At 47.8% G+C, this 24152-nt stretch overlaps 1 protein-coding gene across 1 annotated transcript in view; it reads right to left on the reverse strand.

Annotated features, from left to right (window-relative positions):
- Positions 1 to 24152, reverse strand: part of ANKDD1B (ankyrin repeat and death domain containing 1B) — a 718121-nt gene that overhangs the window by 189910 nt on the left and 504059 nt on the right. Inside the window, exons 13-14 of the mRNA XM_085632291.1 lie at positions 11579 to 11674; positions 4751 to 4949 (exon numbers count right to left, since the gene is read on the reverse strand). Coding sequence (XP_085488417.1) covers positions 4751 to 4949; positions 11579 to 11674 — 295 coding nt within the window. The remainder of the gene's footprint in view (positions 1 to 4750; positions 4950 to 11578; positions 11675 to 24152) is intronic.

The raw sequence follows: 24152 nt of genomic DNA on the forward strand, positions 1-24152 counted from the left end.
TCCTGCCATGCAGTGCCACCCGGCGTGGCAATAATCACCAGTCCCTGAGGCCCAATGTGAGCCCACGCGGCCCGACCGACCGCCGATGTGGGCACCCACCAATCCCGACACCACTCCCAGCGGGGCGGAGAAGGGAGGGGGGAGAAACGCACGTGTAAAAGGCCAGTCCGAAGCCCCCCCATCGCGGCTCGACGTCGCCGCCAGTTCCCCACCACTAGCACACGCTCGGAAGGAATGTATTGTTGGGGACACAGGTCCACAGTCCACCGGCCAGGCCGGCGCCTCGAATAGCCCAGCACAGGAGGGGAGCAGAAACCAAGCTCAAGCCACCGGAGCCCCGCCCCCGCGGCCCGCTTCAGCCGCCGATCCCTCACCAATCCACCTAAGAGATGAAGGTACCCCCCAGTCGGCAGACCAGCCCCACGCGAGCCCGCCCGACCGCCGATGTGGGATTCGCGCTGGCCCCCACCGAGTCCAGGTGGGGAGGAAGGAAAGGAACATGCAGTGACACCCCTGCTCCTACCGTGCGGGCCGACCGCACCGCCGATCCCCCACCAATGTTCCATCGTACCTATGGGGGGGAGGCCCACACCTTGGCACACAATCCTGCAGGTCTGATTGTCAATCCTCAGTGCCATCAGTCTCCATCGCCGCCTCTGAGGCACAAACGTAGCACTCACCTCACGCTTCCACCGCCGATGAGATGGCTGTTCCGGCCCCCGTCAGTCCCATGTAGGGAGGCAGGCGAAGGGCACGGAAGATTAACCCCCCAATCGCTACCCACGTGGGTCGACTACACCGCCGATCCCCCACACAATGGGAGCAGTGCCTATAGGTGGGGGGTAGCACACCTCCGGACCCGAGCCCACGAGCCGGTGCGGCGATCGCCAATGCCGCCAGCAGCCTACACCGCCGCAGGGCCCGAACTCAGCTCCCCGCCCTCGCCTCACCTGTGCGGCCCGATCCGGCCGCCGAGGCCCCGTTGCAGTCCATGTCCCGGGTCCAGCCGCAGTACCACAGAGCCGCGTCCAGCTCGCACGCCGGCCAGCCAGGTCCTCCGTCACCATTAAAACCAGCCAACTCAGTCGTGCATCAATGGGCGGGCCCCGTAGGCCGCACGTCCCCCAATCTTCTCCGATGGCACCAAATGCGACTCCCCGGGTCCACCGCTAGCAGCCAGGCCGCTCCCAGGCGCCACTCGATCGGGCCCCTCAGAATGTCTTCGGGCTCCCAAAAAACTCTCAGGGCGATTGCAGGGTCAGTGTAGTGTCAATAAATCGTCTCCTCTACATTGCCGATCACGAGGAAGTTAGGATAAATGTCAGATGATCGGTGGGCTGGACGGAGCTTACTCAGCACACGTCCGCCATGTTAGGCTGCCAAGCCACGCCTCCCAAGAAAGCTTGTTTGAGGTTACTTCTTCTTGTGTGTGATGTGGTTATATTTTCTTGCATCTGATCCAAGCCTTGCAGCGGAGTGGAGGGCTGCTTTTAGGGGTGCAAGATGGAGTTTGGGATCCCAGTTAGAAGTGCATTTCTAAAGTCTAGTCTTGATAGGATGAGAGATTGAACCACGTGTTTGAAATGTTTTGTTGGAAGGACATGTTACACTACTCACAGTAATTTGGTTTGAAGCCCAGCTCCTTTGGCAATGTTGTTTATGTGTGCTTGGAGGTGAAGGTTTTGGTCCAGACAAAAACCCAGTGATTTTGTGCAGTCTGATGGCTGGCAACTGAGGGTGTTGCTGGCGGCTTTTAGCCATGTTTGAACTGGTGTAGAGCTTTTGGGGAGGAGCGGAAGACATCAGCAGGAATTCGTTCTTCTGTGGATTTAGTTTATGGTGGCGCTGGAATATCCATGATTCTATATTCACTATTGTAAAAGTGAGGAACTCTATGTCTGCGAGTGAAGGAACTTTTAAGTGTAGTTGAGTGTCATCTGCACAGAAAGGGTGTGAGATGTTAGAGGTGTTAGGGAGTGTGCCCACATTTTCTCTGTAGAGATTGAAAGGGTGAGAGAGAGGATAGCCTTGGACAACACCCATTACATCTCTGTCTATCTTTCTTCCATTATTTCTCTCATTGTTTCATTGCTTTCTTTCTCCTGATACTTCTTTTATTTTCTTCTCCTTTTCTCCCATGCGTCCTTCCTTTCTTTCTTGCTTCCTTTTACTAATTCCACATTCCCATCCTCCCCCTCCTTCCCTTGTGTCCTCCCTCTATTTCTTCCTCTTTCAACCCCTTCCTACTTTAATTTCTTCATTCCCACCTTTGCTCCTTCTCTGCCGACTTTTCCTTCCCTCATGTCCCTTCCTTTTCGTTTTCTCTCTTCCTTCCTCTCATTTCTTCCTTTCTCTAATTTCTTTATATAAGAATATTTAACACCCTTAATCAATCTGTTAATTCATTAGCTCGGTTGGGATGGCTGTTCAGATATGTTTATTTGTTGAGTTTTATGAATTCTGCATGCACATACTGCTAATGGTCATAGTTAAGGGTGCGTTGTATATGTTAAAAATATCTTTCTAGTATATGTGTGTATGTGTCATCAAGGCATGGCCCGTTTCAGGACATTGTCTAATAGACTTTAGGACAATTTTGTGCCCTTGCTCTAGGCTTGGGCAATTAGCCAGATAATGAAGTTTTGTGCACTCTTGTTTTCATAATGAGCGCAGTGTCTTCTGTTGTATTGCATGGCAGAGAGACCACAGACCCTAGTGAGACACTCATCTCTCAAAGGTGATTGATGAACAACAGTGATGGGAGAAAACGTGTGCTTGGGGACCTGACAGCTCTTGTGCCAATAATGGTTTGTACTTGCTGCACTCACCGCCATTTTTGAAAATATCTGAGGAACAAATAGACTTTGACACTAAAAGTAAAGCCTTTGGACAACAGCTTGCCATCAGTCTAATGAAATGTGTTTGCATCGTGTTGTTTGGGTTGTGTGTCACAGTAAAGAGGATAGTAATATCGACCTGCACAAATATCGACTACAATTATACGGGCATGGTAATTATAGCTATCGTGAGTAGGGAAGTACAGATTTACTATTCTACCTCTACATTTAGTGACCTTGGTGATAGTTGTGCAAATCGAATATTTGTGCAGGTCGATAAGGAAAAAATACAGTCTTGTATTTCCCCACTATAGTTTTTTTTGTATGTATTTTTATCTGGAGAATTTCTTTAAGACGCTTTAACTGACTTTTCATTGTATCACAACAACCTGTGCTACGGTTAACTGTTCTTCAAAGCGCTACATCCCAATGGGATCAAATCCAAATTTGAAGTGCCATGCCCCTTGGATGATGTATGCAGGGTAGCAAGCAGTAGAATTAGCTCTTCAACTGGAAATTGTCAGTCTAAAACATTTGAAGGTTATTATCCAGGTTGGCGTCATTTTGAGGCGAGGCTGAGTCGACCAAATCGTAAGTACGGCACAGCCGCTAGAGAGTACACTTGTGTTTGCAGGCATCGGACCTTCGCCAGCATTTACTGAATCTTTCAACCCTGCTTTACTTTAACAGATTTACTTTGGCAACACCAATTCCACACCCGTTACAAGAGGCTCATGGAGCATTACATCCAACATTACATAGTATGCATTGCCTGAGTGATTGATGACATCGTGTACATACGTACCATTCGACAATTATTCTAGCCACATAAATAGAGTGTGTGATTTCTGTTCCGTGTATGTGTTTCTTGTCTGTCCCCCTTTTTTCCCACAGGTCTTTGCACTGATAGACCAGGATATTACTAGCATTAAGAACACGCTACAGTCACCTTGTGGAATTTTCACTTTTTTAACCATTGTCTTTTCGCAGATTTTGAGTGTTTGCGCATGGGAAAGCGATATTAATTGTACTTTCTCTTCCAGATTAACACATTAAAGGTACTATTAGGGATCGTATTAAGTGCATGAAATCCATGTATTTTTCTAATTTTTTCCACTTTTGTATATAGCACACCAATTTGGAATTTTCAACATAGTGAGTACTGAGGGGATCTTTTCAGTCCTGATGAAGCAGCCTTTGCTTCAAAACATGTTGACTTTATAGGAGTAACCGCACATTATAGGCAGGAAAACTCTGCACCACCTTTTTAACATGTCCAGCCTCGACGACCTATTAAAGTTTTTTAAGTCCATGAGGCCAGGTCCTTTTTAATTCACCTTCCCATATTCACTCCAGACCCTTCCTCTCACTAACCCATCACTACACATAGTATTGTCAAAACAGAGCTCCCACGTAGTCATAGGTCGTAGCACGCCCCGTCCTGCAGCGTGGCGGGAAGACCCCTATGATGAAGCATGACACCAAGGGCCCTTTTGGTGTGTGAGGGGTATTTAAGCAAACACTGTGTGCATCCACACCTGGGATGAGAATCACACTTCCCTGAACGCAGTTAGACCCTTGTGGTGGATCTTTTAGATTTAATTACAGATTATTAGAGGAGGACATATCCACCTGAGTGTACGTGTACGACACTACCTCTTCACTCCCCCATTTGTTACATAAATGTAAGTCGTATCTAGTCATGAAAAGATTTTATGAGCACTCTTTCAGCACTATGAGTTTTCAGGAGTAAGTTATATTTAGTCACGAAAAGATGCTTTCAGAATTGGGCCCTGTGCAGCCAGGTGCATATAAACATCGGTAAATGGTACTATGTTGTTTGCATACACATCTTAGTCAAACCTAAAGGTCTTCCTTCGTTTACAGCCACTTTGTAAAATATGTGGTTTTACCTGTCCACTGGTCTTCTATAGCTTTAATCTGGTCCTCCGTGAACTCCCACACGTGTGCCAACTTCTTCCACTCATGTGGCTTGAAGTGATGGTAAGACAGATTCCAAAGCGCTGAACGGATGAGGCTGGTTTGCGCAGAGTGATCTTGCTTAAATGAGAGGACATCTTCATACACTTCTTGCCCAGTAGTGACACGATTCTAAATGATAAAGAAATTCAAACAGAATTTTAGACATTTCTCCCTTTCCCCCAACACTTAAGTGCAGTCCACATTAGCTACTTTAAGTCAAAGCATGTACTCCTACTGCACTTGCTATAAATAGAAGCCATATTGGGACCTTATTTGTAACACTTTGGGGCATATTTACAAGCCCCTTGCGCCACTTTTGCGTCATTTTTAACATGGGAAAAGTGACGTACAGGTGGGGCAAGGGGCTTGTAAATAAACCCCTTTATTTAAAGCCAGAATAGGATAAAAACAAAATGGGGCAATTCACAAATGTATTACTGTTACTGTTAAGTAGTACTCCTATAGCACTTCTTCACGCACTATTAACGCCTTCGTGAATTGGCCTCGAAGCATCTGAAATGTGAATATTCAGGGAAAACACATAAACAAGTAGTGCAAACAGAAAAGGATGTTTCCTCGCTGCACTTTTACCAGTAGGGAGTTCGACATTCTAGGGCTAATTCACATAGGTATTTGTGAGTATGTGTACCCGTAGTACCTCAGCCACTCAGCAAACACCTTTGTGAATTGGCTGCAGTGAGCCAGCGGTCTCACTGAAGATGAGCTGCACATACCCACACCAGTATGCATTACACACCAATACCATCAGGCTTGGGGAGGCTTCATATTTGGGGAGGTGTAGTGTGCACACGTGTTAATATTTTATAGTGTGGCGTACATATTGTTTAACAATGACATACACTGCATGCACACTCACTCTGGTTTCCTAACTCCCCTGTCTCCAAGTCTGAATGAACACAGTTCTCAGCAGCTTGAGGCAGTGGCAGGCAGGGCCACTCCATGTCGTCAGAGCAGCACAAGTCTAATGCTTGACGAACAGTAAAGGGAAGATCTGCATACTAGGAGGGCTTAGAACCTCTTGAACATGTCTGTGCTTGATTAACCTTCATTAAAAGGAACTTCTCTCATGGTCAAACTAATCGCTCTATCTTTGCATCCCAACATGGATTTTGGGCACAGAGAATTGCATTACACATATTGAAGCCAGCTTCGCAGATTCCAAACAAGAAGAAGTCCAAATCTCCTCGCTCTTCCTTGTCGGCGTTCAATAGGTAGATGTTAACCAATCTGCTCCTTTTCTCTCTGCCACAACACTGCTCTCTAGATGTTTTGATGCATATGTCTTCATCCAATTTAAGGCAGCTGAGGCCCATCTTGAATGCTGTTGCATGATTCAACAAAGGACTAAAGAAGTGCTAAACATCGTCCCCTCACTGAGGGACAACACTGCTAGTTCCCACGAGGCTGGATTAATCTTTAAGACCTGCTGTATTGTCTACAAAGCAATTAAGACTAGTGCACCTCTCTGTCCACTGGGCAGGAAAACTCATCATGAAACACAATAAGCAAAGACATCACCAGAAAGGAAATAAGGAACTGCAAAAAGGAAAAGACATTGAGAAAAGTCTTACCAAACCGAGCATCAGGGGTTGAAACAAACTATACCACCCATGAGATTTGCTCCATCATTCTTAGATTTTCTAACAGAGACAAAAATATGCCTCTTCAAGAAGCTCCTCCTCAGCCACCATTACTCCCCCCCACCCCCGCCCCACTATTTTGCACAACACCACTGTAGGAAATTGGTTATTAGTTGCGCAGGACAAGGCCTGCACAAGTAATAGGCCAACAATTTCCCCTTACTGGGAACCAAACACCCCACTGTAGCGCTTGACTCTCTCAGGGTAGTGAAACACAGCAGTATAAAGCCTGCTCAGGGGAGCTGATGTGGGCTAGGAATCATCATTTGCTGGCACACAATAATAACACTCAATAAACGATTGTCCAGTCAGTGCTTCTTCTTTTAGAAAAAAGGATAAGTACATTTGTTACACACACACCACTAAATACTATGCATTAATTTAGAAATACATATATAAGGAAGATTGAAAATACCACAGATGACATTGAAAAATCACATTTTACCCCTAAAACCTTAGTGCTCCCCACCTATTGACAACACATTACAATAAAAGCGGGTTTTAACTTAGATAAAAAAAAAGCCCTATTGGCTTTATTAAGAGTTCACCATATTACAAGAGCAACAAACCACATGTTAAAAACACCATCATTTTGTGTGTAAGTGCAATAATCAACAATAACCATGTGTAAATGCAATAAATATTAATAAAGCAAATCATGTGCGCTTTTTATATACTTTCAGGTATGCAACCATAAAAAAGAGCCCCTGGAGGGTGCTACTTTCTGACCACATAAAATGTAGCCATAGATCTAGCCCCTAGAAAGCACTTCACTCCATGTTTCTTTCTTATACACCTTCAGGACACATTTAACGCAGACACAGGACCAGCCCCTAGAGGGTGTTACCTCCCAGCTGTAAAACAAAAGCTCCAGCTTTGGGAATGCTTTGAAAAAGTATGTGATAATCCCAGAGGGCCATGGATTCTTTGACCCCTAAAACATAGGGTCAGTTCTACAAACATTTCTTCTGGACGTTGCTGTAACTCCTACAGCCCCCCACAACATTTTTCAGATTCATTGGTGGTGACCATGTGCTCCAAGGGCCACCACAAGGCAAAACAAAATACACAAATTAACCAGTCCCACATGGCTTCATGGGGCGCTCCAGCCTGGATCAGTGATTATTTCATAAGCGGCTCTCCCGCTGTGCTGGGGAGAGTCACATAGCTTTATCCTTTGTTATTCTTCTTCCCTTTTGGGGGTACTTGGTCCCACCTGGGCAACCTACATGCCTCCATTTGCTCAGGGAAGCTCAGGGAGCCCACCCCTGGCTGCCCCTACCACATCTCCACTGGAGCAGTATCCTCCTGTGTTGCAGCGGCAGCTCCTCTCCCCTACCTGCTCCTGTGGGCAGGGTGTTTGCTACGGTGGTGGCTGCCCACTCCTCACCCCAGATAAGGGCATGAGGAGGGGGGCACGACCACCTCCATTGGGGGCCGTGATGGAGCTTCCCCTTCTGCATCCTGGCTCGGAATATCAGGCCCCAAAGACTGCATCTCAGCCTTCTGGGCCATATCGTTGCTGCATTGGCCCCCAGGGAGGTGGGGGCCTCTGGGGGTACTTAAAGATGACAGGAGGGGGCCACACTGTACGCTCCCTTCCTGGTGGAATTAAATAAATTAAGCCCGCTCTGACACCTGAGCCCCAACCCACCCCTGGGCTTGCTCCTCTGGGGTCAAAGTTCACCAATCTGAAAATGGCCATAACTCTGGCTCCGTTGGGCTGATTCAAACTATCGGGGGCTCATTTTATTCCTGATGGCGATCTGTATCTACCATGTGCAGTTCCAGCATGCTTCCTGGGCTGAACAGTGCAGTACCTTGATGGGGCTGGTTCAACTTGCTCCCTGCACCAGCTTTCCTCTAGGTCTTTGTCTCTAGACGCAAAAGTCCGGATCTTTACCCCAATGAGTCCTCAGGAGGTCTAAGGGGGCCAGCCTCACTGGCTCATTCGAGAGACGCACTAGTAATCGAGTCAACTGGGGCAGAGTCCTTGGTGCTTTTGGGCATCAGGGTTTTTTTCCTTGCAGTTAGCCATGCTTTCACAGTCCGGGTCCAGCAGCGAAAGAACAAAAGCACCAGCACCAGCCCTTTCTCTCCCTTTTGCAAGAGTTTTTAGAGGTGGAGGTGGAAGGTTCTAGAAGCCAGACACCCCTGGCCAATCTGAGGATGCCACATCACCTCTCCACCCATGTCCCAATCCTCCTGCACAGATGCTGTCAGCCAAGATTCACTGGTCACATCTGCTCCTGGGTTCTAAGCTCTGCCCCCTGCTGGCATCACTACCGGGGCCTTTCCCACCAGAACTTCAACGAGGAGCCCCCTCTGTTGTTGGCTACAGTTGTCTGGGCTTCCTCCTTTGTTCAGTGGGCCTGGGATGTCCCCAGCCCTGGTACAGTGTGGAAAGTAAGTGTCAGAAACAGATGTTCCATCTCATTTTGATATGTCACTGGACTTTGTAAGCCAAAGGGAAATGAAACTGCACTCTATGGCAGTTTTCCCTCTATGTGTAGTATAAAGTATCACTGCAGACAAAACAGTAAACTACACTGACTTTCCCTATAAGTGTACACTAACATTTTAAGGCCTATCCCAGATCAATGTCTAATTCTGCAGAGTACCTTCTGCATCAGGCTACCTGTGTACATTTACCAGGCTGTGCACAACAGTATTCTCACATGCACAGCCTTCACACATGTGCATACATGCCACTGTCCGCCTTTTAAGGTAAGGCCACTGAGACAAAGCCAGGGTAAGGAGCACTTGGCTGGTTACATATGAACATATATGTACATGTGTGAGGGCTGTTCGTGTTGTCACAGTGGCCTTATCTTAAAAGGTGGACACTGGCAAAAAAACGTGCGCAGTCCATTTGAGATGTGATTACCGTGGATGAGACACAGGTAGTGAGAATCACCCACAGTAAAAAGTCCAAAGCCGGGTAATCCAAAAAGCAAGAAAACTGAGTGTATTAAATGAGTGAAACTCATTTTGCAACAGCCACATGCTCACTCATCAGCAATGGCATTCATGGGCACAATGGGCGCTAATGCAAGAACTGAAAATGGGCCATCTGTACCCTGGGATTGTAATAAAAGAGAGACATAATTGGGGTGGACCCAGGTGTCGCAAAACCTATCTAAAGGCCTCCACTTTCCTTATTCTATCTGTCTTGCCCTCTAGCCTTCTTTCCATCCCTCCTTTAACTCTGTCCTCCTTTCACCCTCTCTCCTTCATATTGCTTCCTCTGCCTTACCCTCGTCCCCTCTTGCCTCTCACTCGTCATTATCTTGTTCCTCGCTTTCTCTTACTTTTTCTCCCCTTGCTTCCCTTCAATCCTCTCTTCTCTTTCTTTTCACCTTTCCTCTCTTTCCCAGTTCTCCATTATCCACTCTCATTATGCACCTTCTGTCCTCCAACCTCCTATTCATCAACCTGTTCTCTCTAGCTCCTTCCCCCCTTTCTCTTACATATAAATATTGTTTCCGCTGCTCTCTCTAGCTTTCATTTCCACCATACTGTTCTTCCCCTGACATTTTTATTTGTGGCCCCTTTCTCATTTACTTGTTTTAGTTTTCTTCTCTCACGTCACTTTTCCCTCACCTTTTGGTCTTTCACCCTTCCCTTTTGTTTTATTCATTTACTCTTCTTCATTGCTCTCTTATCCTCTGTCCTCTTCTCCCTAAACCCTGCATCCTGATCCCACACCACTAAGAGTATACAGTTCAAGGGCCCTGCCAGACCCTGTTTCACTCAGTCGAAGCCAATTACTTGTGATCTAACTGCAACTGGTCCGGACAGGCTATACCCCCTCTATCCTTTGGGCCCGGGTACCACTGCAACCGGCTGCACCACTGACAGCTATGCCCTTGTTTGCCAGGTGTGCACTTGGTAATCATCAATACCAATTGCTCCAATTTGGGCATAAACCTATGAGCATATACAGAACCCAAGATGATGGAACTGAAATACAAATAACTTTGGCACAGGGCCAGTGGCCTCCTTTCATTGGCCTGCCACAAGAGCAGTCTTTTTTAATCTAAATAATCAACATGTAGAGGGCTATATGTCAAATCTGTAAAGATTCAAGAAATGTGGGGGCCTTTTGGCATGTTGTGTAAGAGCCTTAAAGCATGATAATAAAAGAGTAAGAACAACAAGTTGGACACCCTAAGAAATGTGTGCCTATGTGCTCAGGGCCTACAGTTCCGGCAAATAACAAACAGCATCTGGCTGGCCAGGACTTGAGCAACACTCACGCAGCTGTCAAGCATCAATATTTTGGAGGCAAACCAGCACCAAACATAATCAATAAGTGTAGTTTTGGTTAGGCATGCCCCCATTGTTTGTCAATGGAAATTACAAGTACTGTAGGGTGTAAAGAATACAGGTTTGGCCTCAAACTGTTTTACAAGGGCTGCTGAAGATCATGTGTGGCTTCACTGAAAAGTGTGCTCCTTCCTGAAGCCTGACTTGTATATCCATGCACCAATCCCATGCAATACACTTTTTGTTTTGTTACCAGGAATTTAAAACAAAATATTACTAGATTAGGAACACATTTCTTCTAAAACATATAGGGACCCACTCATAAAGAAATGTACAAGTACAGGAAATAGTACAACAGGCATTCTCTTTTACCTACTCTTCCATGTCTTTGTGAATCAGCCACAAAACTACCAACTCAGAACTTAATTTATTTGGAAAAAAGCAAAACTGGGTTATTCTCTGAAGGGTTGCTGTATGTTGGAAGTTTCAATTAGATGGCAATAGGAGGCCATGGCCATTCTAATTCCCCAATTATCCCTTTGGGTCATCGAAGAAATGAAGGGAGATAGGAGCTATGCTCGACAGGAACTGCCTCTGTGGAACCCTCTTCCAGACCACCTGCGACATGAAATCGAGTTTAGGTTCTTGAGAAAACAATCTAAAAACATGGTTATTTAGACAAGCATATCACTGCTGATACAGGTGAGTTTCCTATTACCTTACCTTATGTTAGCCCCAGCTAATCTTAGCACCAAGAAACCATTGGTTATTGTGCGCTTTACTAAGCATCAATGACAGACCATGTTCAGAGGCAGTGTCGTTTCTTACCTTTCGCCAGGCGTAGTACCTCTGGGCCTTGATAATCATGTCTACGATGAGGGTGTGGTTGCTTCTGGAGGCCACGGTGAGGGCGGTTTTACCTTGCTGGAGACACAAAGAGTGAGTCATTGAGGTAGACGGAAAGAACAGCTCACGAAGGCATTACATGTGAGAATGTCAGGTGCTAGCAACTGGTTAAATATGAACAAAAGCACAGCTATTAAAATACCTTGTTATTACATCAGAATGTCACCAGTATGTAAGGTATGTGATGCAGCAGAGCAGTTTCCAGTGAAATCAAATCGGCTCAAAACGTAATTTACAAGATGTATATTAATGTATTTATTTATGGCAAATTATATAGTGCAACGACGACTCCAAAGAAGTCTCTTGGCGCTGCAGGGGATTAGCATCCTGACAGAGGGATAAGATGTTAAACAAGGAGGCTTCTGAGCATAGAGTTGGCGGATGAGAGCTCCAAATCATTGAAGCTTGCAATGGGAAGGCCATGTCACCCAATGCCAGGATCTGACAGTGGGGACACGGAGGAGGGATGCATCTCAGCTACTGAGGGGGGTGCATTTATGGAAACTGGCTCATAAGAAAGAAGAGACTTTCTCAGGGTAAAGCTTACGTGTAAGCACACCTTAATACCTGTGGTTTATGCGGGCGTAATGAAACAGTGAGGAGCATGTTGCTGCCTACAACACTGCCTGGCCTAGAGCTGCATTTATTGTGTTTCATTTCCCTTCAGTGCACTGTCCAGAATGTTTACAGTGCCTTTCAATGATGATTTTACTTTTGGTAGTCTGATGCTAAGTAATGATTTTAATGTACATCTCCATAAAGTTATTTAAGCATGTCTGCATAGACAAGTGTAGGTTTAAAAATAATCATAGGGCTATGCCCCTTATGTTACGCTATTTAGATTAGCCTTATAATGCTAAATATAGAGATGGTTGTTGTGTTTGTAGACAACCCACTCAGCTATAATGTATGTTGATTATACAGTAGTAATGCATTGGACTGCTAGCAGCCATTTTGTATGATGGTTTAGGTATATTAGTAAAAGCGCTTCGAACTGTGAAAGGCCCAAGTGATTTTGCAATATGGTGCAACATCTTGTTGTTGCAGACGTTTTTCTCATACGTTAGAGGAGCAGAGACTGTGCAGAATGACCTTGGACCGTGCCAAGAATGTGTACTCCTTCCAGAATGGTGGTGCAGCCCTAAAATCACTCCCTTATTCATTGTCCAAGTTTGTAACTTTGCCATGTGGGCGTGGTTTGAAGGACTTCTGATGAATATGTATTGTATGCTGTGCTGGTGGGGGTCAGTCCCTCAGCTTTCATTACTGATGCAGGCCAGAATGGATCCCCACTGCAGAGATTAATAATAAACTGCTTATTTGCATTCTCTACTGGCTGACCAACTCTTCTATAATATAGAGAAGGCCGAGAGGTGGTTTAGTAACCCGAGTGACCCTATTTGGGTAATTTCCTTCATAAGGTGTGTTGTTGTTAACACACCTGTGTATCCGAGAACTAGTAGCATAAAGTAAATACCTGGGTGTGCAGCATAAACGAGCGCACTGGTTACCTCCACCCTTCATTGTCATTTGAACTGGGGAACAGGAGTTGGCTGCCATTTTGCAGAGTATTTTGAATAACCAGTCACTTGTGAGCTTGGACATTATACACTAACGTGAGATGTACAGTAAAGTTCTACGCTACCTACAAAATGGCTAGGCAAAGAAACAGAACGAATACAAAGCTGAAAACCCAGAGTTCAAATAGATAATTTGAAATTAAATGTGATGATATCTCCAAATAAAGACTCTTTTTGAGGTGATTAAAGGCAATGGCTCGAGCCACGTGTTAGAATCACTATACATTCTGGGGTGAGTTGTGATTTGCAAAACCAAAGGGGATGATGGACGGAGTGTTGAACATTGCAAGCACTCACCCCCAGTCAACTGATCTGGGTTTAATCCATCATCATTCTTTAGCTCACTCCGCCACCCCAGTTCAGACATGGCCATATGCAAATCAGTCAGACCCTGTGCCTCATGGGAACAGTTCAGCCCGAACTGCCAAGCCATGTCTTTCCTGGACCGGAAACAAGAATCCTGGACCGGTTTCTGGCTAATCAGCCGTCATCAGCCAGGCTAGCTGGAATCCAGTGGCAAAGTGAGCAAGGCACCCACGTCTGGCCATACCCTGCCAATTTAGGGCAAACAAAGCAAAACCAAGCAACTCTTGTTTTTGCATTTGTCACCCCGAGTGGGACGGGTATGCCCAGACGTGGGTCCCGTGCTCTCCATGCAACTGGATTCAAGCTATCCTGGCTGAAGAGGGGTGAAACCGCAAAACTGGTCCTAGGATGCTTGTTTCCAGTCCAGGGAGGACCTGGCTTGGCAGGTCGGGCTGGACTGTTTCCATGAGGCACAGGGTCAAGACTGATTTGATTATGACTGAGTTCAAACTGGAATGGCATGGTGAGCAAAAAAACGATGGATTTAGACCCAGATCTCTGTACTGGGGTGAATGTATGAGATTGTTCTGCATTCTGTCCATCAACTGTTGTTTTTGCATTTGTCACCCCGAGTGGGACGGGTATGCCCAGACGTGGGTCCCGTGCTCTCCATGCCACTGGAATGAAGCTATCCTGGCTAAAGAGGGGTGAAAACCAGAAACCGGTCCTAGGATGCTAGTTTCCAATCCAGGGAGGACCTGGCTTGGCAGTTCGGGCTGGACTGTTCCCATGAGGCACATGGTCAAGACTAATTTGCATATGGCTGGGTTCCTACTGGAATGGCATGGTGAGCAAAAAAACGATGGATTTAGGCCCAGATCTCAATACTGGGGTGAATGTATGACATTGTTCTGCATTCTGTCCATCAACTGTTGTTTTTGGGAGTTGTGATTTGGCCATGTGGGCACTTCTTTCCCCAGTGTAAATGTAAATTTGATACTTGTATAGCGCACTACTCACCCGCAAGGGTCTCAAGGCGCTTGTACGAATACCGCTGTGGAACCCATCCTGGCTTTCCCTGTGAGGCGTCCACTCCTGGGCACCCCCAAGGTGGAGCCCAGGCATCCTTAGCGTTGTGGGGGCCGTTGTGGAGATTAAGCAAGCTATTGCCCAGAGTTGCAGAGTGGGACTCCATGATTGGAATAGGCACCGAGGCGAGAATTATCAGGTCCGTGGAATTTATGAGAACAAGACCCGCCGAGGCGGGGAATTGAACCCTGGTCCCGGGCTAGACCTCTGCATCAGGGTCTGCTGCTCTAATCATTGAGCCACACTTCTCCACACTGTGTACACGTCGGTGCTCCTAGGTGGGCAGTAGACTCACACAATGAGGACTCTGTACATTTCACGTGCAGGGCCAAGATAGTCCACCATTGCCCAAGGACACTTATTCACCCGCGACCCCACCGTCTGCTTTGCGCAGCATTTCCACTGGCCTGTCAATCGCATCGTATGTGTCTGTCTTTTGCACCTTGCTTAGCCTTATCATTCCACACTGTGCCGTGTGCTCCATGCTTGTGCACTAGACGTTCCTAGCTCTGGTGCCTTTGACCTGTGACTGTGAGGTCTGTGGTTCTCTTGATTTCTTCCTTTTCAAGTTAACACTCCGCATTACCATAGAACTGAGCATGCACACTGAAGAGGTGGAATGGAGAAAATAAAGTGAACACACATTTTCCAAAATGACAGGCCATTTGATACTGCATTGTGTTGTACTCCACACAGCTGCGCTGCTAGGTTGAGGTCATTTATTTAGCAACAGCAGCTACAAGCACTGCAATCCCATGGATGGCCAAAGTCCGCCTGACCATGAATCCTACTACAAACACTGCAATCCCATCACTAGCCAATGTCCGTCTGACCACGAATCCTACTACAAGCACTTCAATTCCATGGCTAGCCAACGTCCACCTGACCACGAATCCTACTACAAGCACTGCAATCCCAACACAAGCCAAAGTCCACCTGACCACGAATCCCACTACAAGCACTGCAATCCCACAGCTAGCCAAAGTCCGCCTGACAGATATCCTACTACAAGCACTGCAATCCCATCGCTAGCCAAAGGCCGCCTGACGGGAATCCTACTACAAGCACTGCAATCAAATAGCTAGCTCAAGCCCACCTTACCAGGAATCTTACTACACGAACTGGAATACCATGGCTAGCCAAAGTCCGCCTGACAGGGCTCCTACTACACGCACTGCAATGCCATAGCTAGCCAAAGTCCGCCTGACAGGAATCCTACTACACGCACTCTACTACACGCACTGCAATCCCATCGCGAGCCAAAGTCCACATGACCAGGAATCCTACTATAACCACTGCAACCCCATGGCTAGTCAAAGTCCACCTGACCATGAATCCTACTATAAGCACCACAACCCCACGGCTAGCCAAAGTCCACCCGACCACGGATCCTACTACAAGCACTGCAATCCCATCGCAAGCCAAAGGCCGCCTGACAGAAATCCTACTACAAGCACTGCAATCCCATGGCTACCCGTAGTTCACCTGAGCAGAAATCCTACTACACGCACTGCAATCCCATGGCTAGCCGAAGTCTACATGAACAGGAATCCTACTAAACGCACTGCAACACCACGGCTAGCAGTAGTCCAACTGACCAGGAATCTTACTACACGCACTTCAATCCCATGGCTAGCCATAGTCCACCGGACCAGGAATCCTACTACAAGCACTGCAATCCCACAGCTAGCCAAAGTCTGCATGACCAGGAATCCTACTACAAGCACTGCAATCCCACAGCTAGCCAAAGTCTGCATGACCAGGAATCCTACTACAAGAACTGTAATTCCACGGCTAATCGTAGTCTAACTGACCTGGAATCCTACTTCACGAATCCCACGGATAGCCGAAGTCCACCTGACCAGGAATCCTACTACAAGCACTGCAATCCCATGGCTAGCCGAATTCCGTCTGACCAGGAATCCTACTAAGAGTACTGCAACCCTACAGATAGCCAAAGTCCGCCTGACCAGGAATTCTTCTACACGCACTGCAAACCCATCACTAGCCAAAGTCCGCCTGACAGGAATCCTACTACAAGCACCGCAATCCCATCGCTAGCCAAAGGCCGCCTGATGGGAATCATACTACAAGCACTGCAATCCAATGGCTAGCTCAAGCCCACCTTACCAGGAATCTTACTACACGCACTGCAATCCCATTGCTAGCCAAAGTCCGCCTGACAGGAAACCCTACTACACGCACTGCAATCCCATAGCTAGCCAAAGTCCGCCTGACAGGAATCCTACTACACGCACGGCAATCCCATCGCTAGCCAAAGTCCACCTGACCAGGAATCCTAGTATAAGCACTGCAAACCCATGGCTGGCCAAAGTTCACCTGACCACAAATCGTAATACAAGCACTGCAACCTCATGGCTTGCCAAAGACCACCTGACCACGAATCCTACTACCAGCACTGCAATGTCATCGCTAGCAAAAGTCCGCCTGACAGGAATCCTATTACAAGCACTGCAATACCATGGCTAGCCAAAGTCCACCTTACCATGAATCCTACTATAAACCCCATAATCCCATGGCTAGCCAAAATCCACCTGACCACAAATCCTAATACAAGCACTGCAACCCCATGGCTTGCCAAAGTCCACCCGACCACGAATCCTACTACAAGCACTGCAATCCCATTGCTAGCCAAAGTCCGCGTGACAGGAATCCTACTACAAGCACTGCAATCCCATGGCTAGCCGTAGTCCATCTGAGCAGAAATCCTACTACACGCGCTGCAATCCCATGGTTAGTCGAAGTCTACACAAACAGGAATTCTACTAAACGCACTGCAATACCACGGCTATCAGTAGTCCAACTGACCAGGAATCTTACTACACGCACTGCAATCCCATGGCTAGCCAAAGTCCACCTGACCACGAATCCTACTACAAGCACTGCAATGCCATCGCTAGCCAAAGTCCGCCTGACAGGAATCCTACTACAAGCACTGCAATACCATGGCTAGCCAAAGCCCACCTGACCATGAATCCTACTATAAGCACCACAACCCTATGTCTAGCCAAAGTCCACCTGACCACAAATCCTAATACAAGCACTGCAACCCCATGGCTTACCAAAGTCCACCCGACCACGAATCCTACAACAAGCAGTGCAATCTCATCGCTAGCCAAAGTCCGCGTGACAGGAATCCTACTACAAGCACTGCAATCCCATGGCTAGCCGTAGTCCATCTGAGCAGAAATCCTACTACACGCGCTGCAATCCCATGGTTAGTCGAAGTCTACACGAACAGGAATCCTACTAAACGCACTGCAATACCACGGCTATCAGTAGTCCAACTGACCAGGAATCTTACTACACGCACTGCAATCCCATGGCTAGCCAAAGTCCACCTGACCACGAATCCTACTACAAGCACTGCAATGCCATCGCTAGCCAAAGTCCGCCTGACAGGAATCCTACTACAAGCACTGCAATACCATGGCTAGCCAAAGCCCACCTGACCATGAATCCTACTATAAGCACCACAACCCTATGTCTAGCCAAAGTCCACCTGACCACAAATCCTAATACAAGCACTGCAACCCCATGGCTTACCAAAGTCCACCCGACCACGAATCCTACAACAAGCAGTGCAATCTCATCGCTAGCCAAAGTCCGCCTGACAGGAATCCTACTACAAGCACTGCAATCCCATGGCTAGCTGTAGTCCACCTGAGCAGAAATCCTACTACACGCACTGCAATCCCATGGCTAGCCGAAGTCTACATGAACAGGAATCCTACTAAACGCACTGCAATACCACAGCTAGCAGTAGTCCAACTGACCAGGAATCTTACTACACGCACTGCAATCCCATGGCTAGCCATAGTCCACCGGACCAGGAATCCTACTACAAGCACTGCAATCCCACAGCTAGGCAAAGTCTGCATGACCAGGAATCCTACTACAAGCACTGAAATCCCACGGCTAAGTGAAGTCCACCTGACCAGGAATCCTACTACAAGCACTGTAATTCCACGGCTAATCGTAGTCTAACTGACCTGGAATCCTACTACGCGAATCCCGCGGATAGCCGAAGTCCACCTGACCAGGAATCCTACTACAAGCACTGCAATCCCATGGCTAGCCGATTTCCGTCTGACCAGGAATCCTACTAAGAGTACTGCAACCCTACAGATAGCCAAAGTCCGCCTGACCAGGAATTCTTCTACAAGCACTGCAATCCCACGGCTAGCTGAAGTCCAACTGACCAGCAATCGCACTACACTCACAGCAATCACAGCGACAGCCGAAGTCCACCTGACCAGGAATCCTATTACACGCACTGCAATCCCATCGCTAGCCAAAGGCCGCCTGATGGGAATCATACTACAAGCACTGCAATCCAATGGCTAGCTCAAGCCCACCTTACCAGGAATCTTACTACACGCACTGCAATCCCATGGCTAGCCAAAGTCCGCCTGACAGGAATCCTACTACACGCACTGCAATCCCATAGCTAGCCAAAGTCCGCCTGACAGGAATCCTACTACACGCACTGCAATCCCATCGCTAGCCAAAGTCCACCTGACCAGGAATCCTAGTATAAGCACTGCAACCCCATGGCTAGCCAAAGTCCACCTGACCACACATCCTACTATAAGCACTGCAAACCAATGGCTGGCCAAAGTTCACCTGATCACAAATCGTAATACAAGCACTGCAACCTCATGGCTTGCCAAAGACCACCTGACCACGAATCCTACTACAAGCACTGCAATGCCATCGCTAGCAAAAGTCCGCCTGACAGGAATCCTACTACAAGCACTGCAATACCATGGCTAGCCAAAGTCCACCTTACCATGAATCCTACTATAGGCCCCACAATCCCATGGCTAGCCAAAGTCCACCTGACCACAAATCCTAATACAAGCCCTGCAACCCCATGGCTTGCCAAAGTCCATCCGACCACGAATCCTACTACAAGCACTGCAATCCCATTGCTAGCCAAAGTCCGCCTGACAGGAATCCTACTACAAGCACTGCAATCCCAAGGCTAGCCGTAATCCATCTGAGCAGAAATCCTACTACACGCACTGCAATCCCATGGCTAGTCGAAGTCTACATGAACAGGAATCCTACTAAACGCACTGCAATACCACGGCTATCAGTAGTCCAACTGACCAGGAACCTTACTACACGCACTGCAATCCCATGGCTAGCCAAAGTCCACCTGACCACGAATCCTACTACAAGCACTGCAATGCCATCGCTAGCCAAGGTCCGCCTGACAGGAATCCTACTACAAGCACTGCAATACCATGGCTAGCCAAAGTCCACCTGACCACGAATCCTACTATAAGCACCACAACCCCATGGCTAGCCAAAGTCCACCTGACCACAAATCCTAAAACAAGCACTGCAACCCCATGGCTTGCCAAAGTCCACCCGACCACGAATCCTACAACAAGCACTGCAATCTCATCGCTAGCCAAAGTCCGCCTGAGCAGAAATCCTACTACAGGCACTGCAATCCCATGGCTAGCTGAAGACTATGTGAACAGGAATCCCACTAAACGCACTGCAATCCCATGGCTAGCAGTAGTCCAACTGACCGGGAATCTTACTACACGCACTGCAATCCCATGGCTAGCCATAGTCCACCTGACCAGGAATCCTACTACAAGCACTGCAATCCCACGGCTAGCCAAAGTCTGCATGACCAGGGATCCTACTACAAGCACTGAAATCCCACGGCTAGCTGAAGTCCACCTGACCAGGAATCCTACTACAAGCACTGCAATCCCACGGCTAATCGTAGTCTAACTGACCTGGAATCCTACTACACAAATCCCATGGATAGTCGAAGTCCACCTGACCAGGAATCCTATTACAAGCACTGCAATCCCATGGCTAGCCGAATTCTGCCTGACCAGGAATCCTACTACACTTACAGCAATCACAGGGATAGCCGAAGTCCACCTGACCAGGAATCCTACTACACACACTGCAATCCCTTCGCTAGCCGTATTTCTACTGACCAGCTATCCTACTACACACACTGCAATCCCATGGATAGCTCAAGCCCACCTGACCAGGAATCTTACTACTCGCACTGCAATCCCATGGCTAGCCAAAGTCCGCCTGACAGGAATCCTACTACAAGCACTGCAATACCATGGCTAGCCAAAGTCCACCTGACCATGAATCCTACTACAAGCACTTGAACCCCATGGCTTGCCAACGTCCACCCGATCACGAATCCTACAACAAGCACTGCAATCCCATCGAAAGCCAAAGTCCGCCTGACAGGAATTCTACTACAAGCACTGCAATCCCATGGCTAGCTGAAGTCTATATGAACAGGAATCCCACTAAACGCACTGCAATCCCACGGCTAGCAGTAGTCCAACTGACCGGGAATCTTACTACACGCACTGCAATCCCATGGCTAGCCATAGTCCACCTGACCAGGAATCCTACTACAAGCACTGCAATCCCACGGCTAGCCAAAGTCTGCATGACCAGGGATCCTACTACAAGCACTGAAATCCCACGGCTAGCTGAAGTCCACCTGACCAGGAATGCTACTACAAGCACTGCAATCCCACGGCTAATCGTAGTCTAACTGACCTGGAATCCTACTGCACGAATCCCACGGATAGCTGAAGTCCACCTGACCAGGAATCCTAATACAAGCACTGCAATCCCACAGCTAGCTGAAGTCCAACTGACCAGGAATCCTACTACACTTACAGCAATCACAGGGATAGCCGAAGTCCACCTGACCAGGAATCCTACTACACACACTGCAATCCCTTCGCTAGCTAAAGTCCACCTGACAGGAATCCTACTGCAAGAACTGCAATCCCATGGCTAGCCCCAGTTTGCCTGAACAGGAATCCTACTACAAGCACTGCAATTCCTTGGCTAGCCGTTGTCCAACTGACCAGGAATCCTACTATAAGCACTGTAATCCCATTGTTAGCCAAGTCCGCCTTACAGGAATCCTACTACGAGCACTGCAATCCCATCGCTAGCCAAAGGCCGCATTACGGGAATCCTACTTGAAGCACTGCAATTCAATGGCTAGCTCAAGCCCACCTTACAACGAATCCTACTACACGCATTGCAATTCAGTGGCTAGTCAAAGTCCACATGAACAGGAATCCTACTACACGCACTGCAATCCCACCGCTAGCCGTAGTCCTACTGACCAGATATCCTACTATAAGCACTGAAATTCCATGGCTAGCTGAAGTGCATCTGACCAGGAATCCTACTACACGCACTGCATTCTCATTGCTAGCCAAAGTCCGCCTGACAGGAATCCCACTACAAGCACTGCAATCCTATGGCTAGCCAAAGTCTGCCTGACAGGAACCCAACTACAAGCACAGCAAACCCATCACTAGCCAAATTCCACCTGACAGGAATCCTACTACAGGCACTGCAATCCCATAGCTAGCCAAAGGCCGCTTGACAGGAATCCTACTACAAGCACTGCAATTCAATGGCTAGTTGAAGCCCACCTGACCAGGAACCTTACTACAAACACTGCAATCCCATCGCTAGCCAAAGTCCGCCTGACAGGAATCCTACTACAAGCACTGCAATCCCATCGCTAGCCAAAGTTCGCCTGACAGGAATCATACTACAAGCACTGCAATCTCATGGCTAGCCGTAGTCCACCTGAGCAGAATTTCTACTACACGTACTGCAATCCCATGGCTAGCCGAAGTCTACATGAACAGGAATCCTACTAAATGCACTGCAATCCCACGGCTAGCAGTAGTCCAACTGACCAGGAATCTTACTACACGCACTGCAATCCCATGGCTAGCCATAGTCCACTTGACCAGGAATCCTACTACAAGCACTGCAATCCCACGGCTATCTGAAGTCCACCTGACCAGGAATCCTGCTACAAGCACTGCAATCCCACGGCTAATCGTAGTCTAACTGACCTGAAATCCTACTACACGAATTCCACAGATAGCGAAGTCCACCTGACCAGGAATCCTACTACAAGCACTGCAATCCCATGGCTAACCGAATTCCACCTGACCAGGAATCCTACTAAGAGTACTGCAATCCTACAGATAGCCAAAGTCCACCTGACCAGGAATTTTACTATGAGCACTGCAATCCCACAGGTAGCTGAAGTCCAACTGACCAGGAATCCTACTACACTTACAGCAATCACAGGGACAGCCGAAGTCCACCTGACCAGGAATCCTACTACACGCACTGCAATCCCTTTGCTAGCCAAAGTCCACCTGACAGGAATCCTACTGCAAGAACTGCAATCCCATTGCTAGCCGCAGTTCGCCTGAACAGGAATCCTACTGCAAGCACTGCAATTCCTTGGCTAGCCATTGTCCAACTGACCAGGAATCCTACTATAAGCACTGCAATCCCATCGCTAGCCAAAGTTTGCCTTACCGTGAATCCTACTACAAGCACTGCAATCCAATGGCTAGCCAAGCCCACCTTACCGGGAATCTTACTACACGCACTGCAATCCCATGGCTAGCCAAAGTCCGCTTGACAGGAATCCTACTACACGCAATGCAATCCCATAGCTAGCCAAAGTCCGCCTGACAGGAATCCTACTAAACGCACTGCAATCCCATCGCTAGCCAAAGTCCACCTGACCAGGAATCCTATTATAAGCACTGCAACCCCATGGTTAGCCAAAGTCCACCTGACCACACATCCTACTACAAGCACTGCAACCCCATGGCTAGCCAAAGTTCACCCGACCACAAATCGTACTACAAGCACTGCAACCTCATGGCTTGCCTAAGTCCACCTGACCACGAATCCTACTACAAGCACTGCAATGCCATCGCTAGCCAAAGTCTGCCTGACAGGAATCCTACTACAAGCACTGCAATACCATGGCTAGCCAAAGTCCACCTGACCACAAATCCTAATACAAGCACTGCAACCTCATGGCTTGCAAAAGTCCACTCGACCACAAATCCTACTACAAGCACTGCAATCCCATCGCAAGCCAATGTCCGCCTGACAGGAATCCTACTACAAGCACTGCAATCCTATGGCTAGCCGTAGTCCACCTGAGCAGGAATCCTACTACACGCACTGCAATCCCATGGCTAGCCGAAGTCTACATGAACAGGAATCCTACTAAACACACTGCAATCCCACTGCTAGCAGTAGTGCGACTGACCAGGAATCTTATTACACACATATTAATCCCATGGCTAGCCATAGTCCACCTGACCAGGAATCCTACTACAAGCACTGAAATCCCATGGCTAGCTCAAGTCCACCTGACCAGGAATCCTACTACAAGCACTGCAATCCCACGGCTAATCGTAGTCTAACTGACCTGGAATCCTACTACACAAATCCCATGGATAGTCGAAGTCCACCTGGCCAGGAATCCTACTACAAGCACTGCAATACCATGGCTAGCCAAAGTCCACCTGACCACAAATCCTAAAACAAGCACTGCAACCCCATGGCTTGCCAAAGTCCACCCAACCACGAATCCTACAACAAGCACTGCAATCTCATCGCTAGCCAAAGTCCGCCTGACA

Source organism: Triturus cristatus, chromosome 2_1, assembly GCF_964204655.1.
Source record: "Triturus cristatus chromosome 2_1, aTriCri1.1, whole genome shotgun sequence".
Taxonomy (NCBI): domain Eukaryota; kingdom Metazoa; phylum Chordata; class Amphibia; order Caudata; family Salamandridae; genus Triturus; species Triturus cristatus.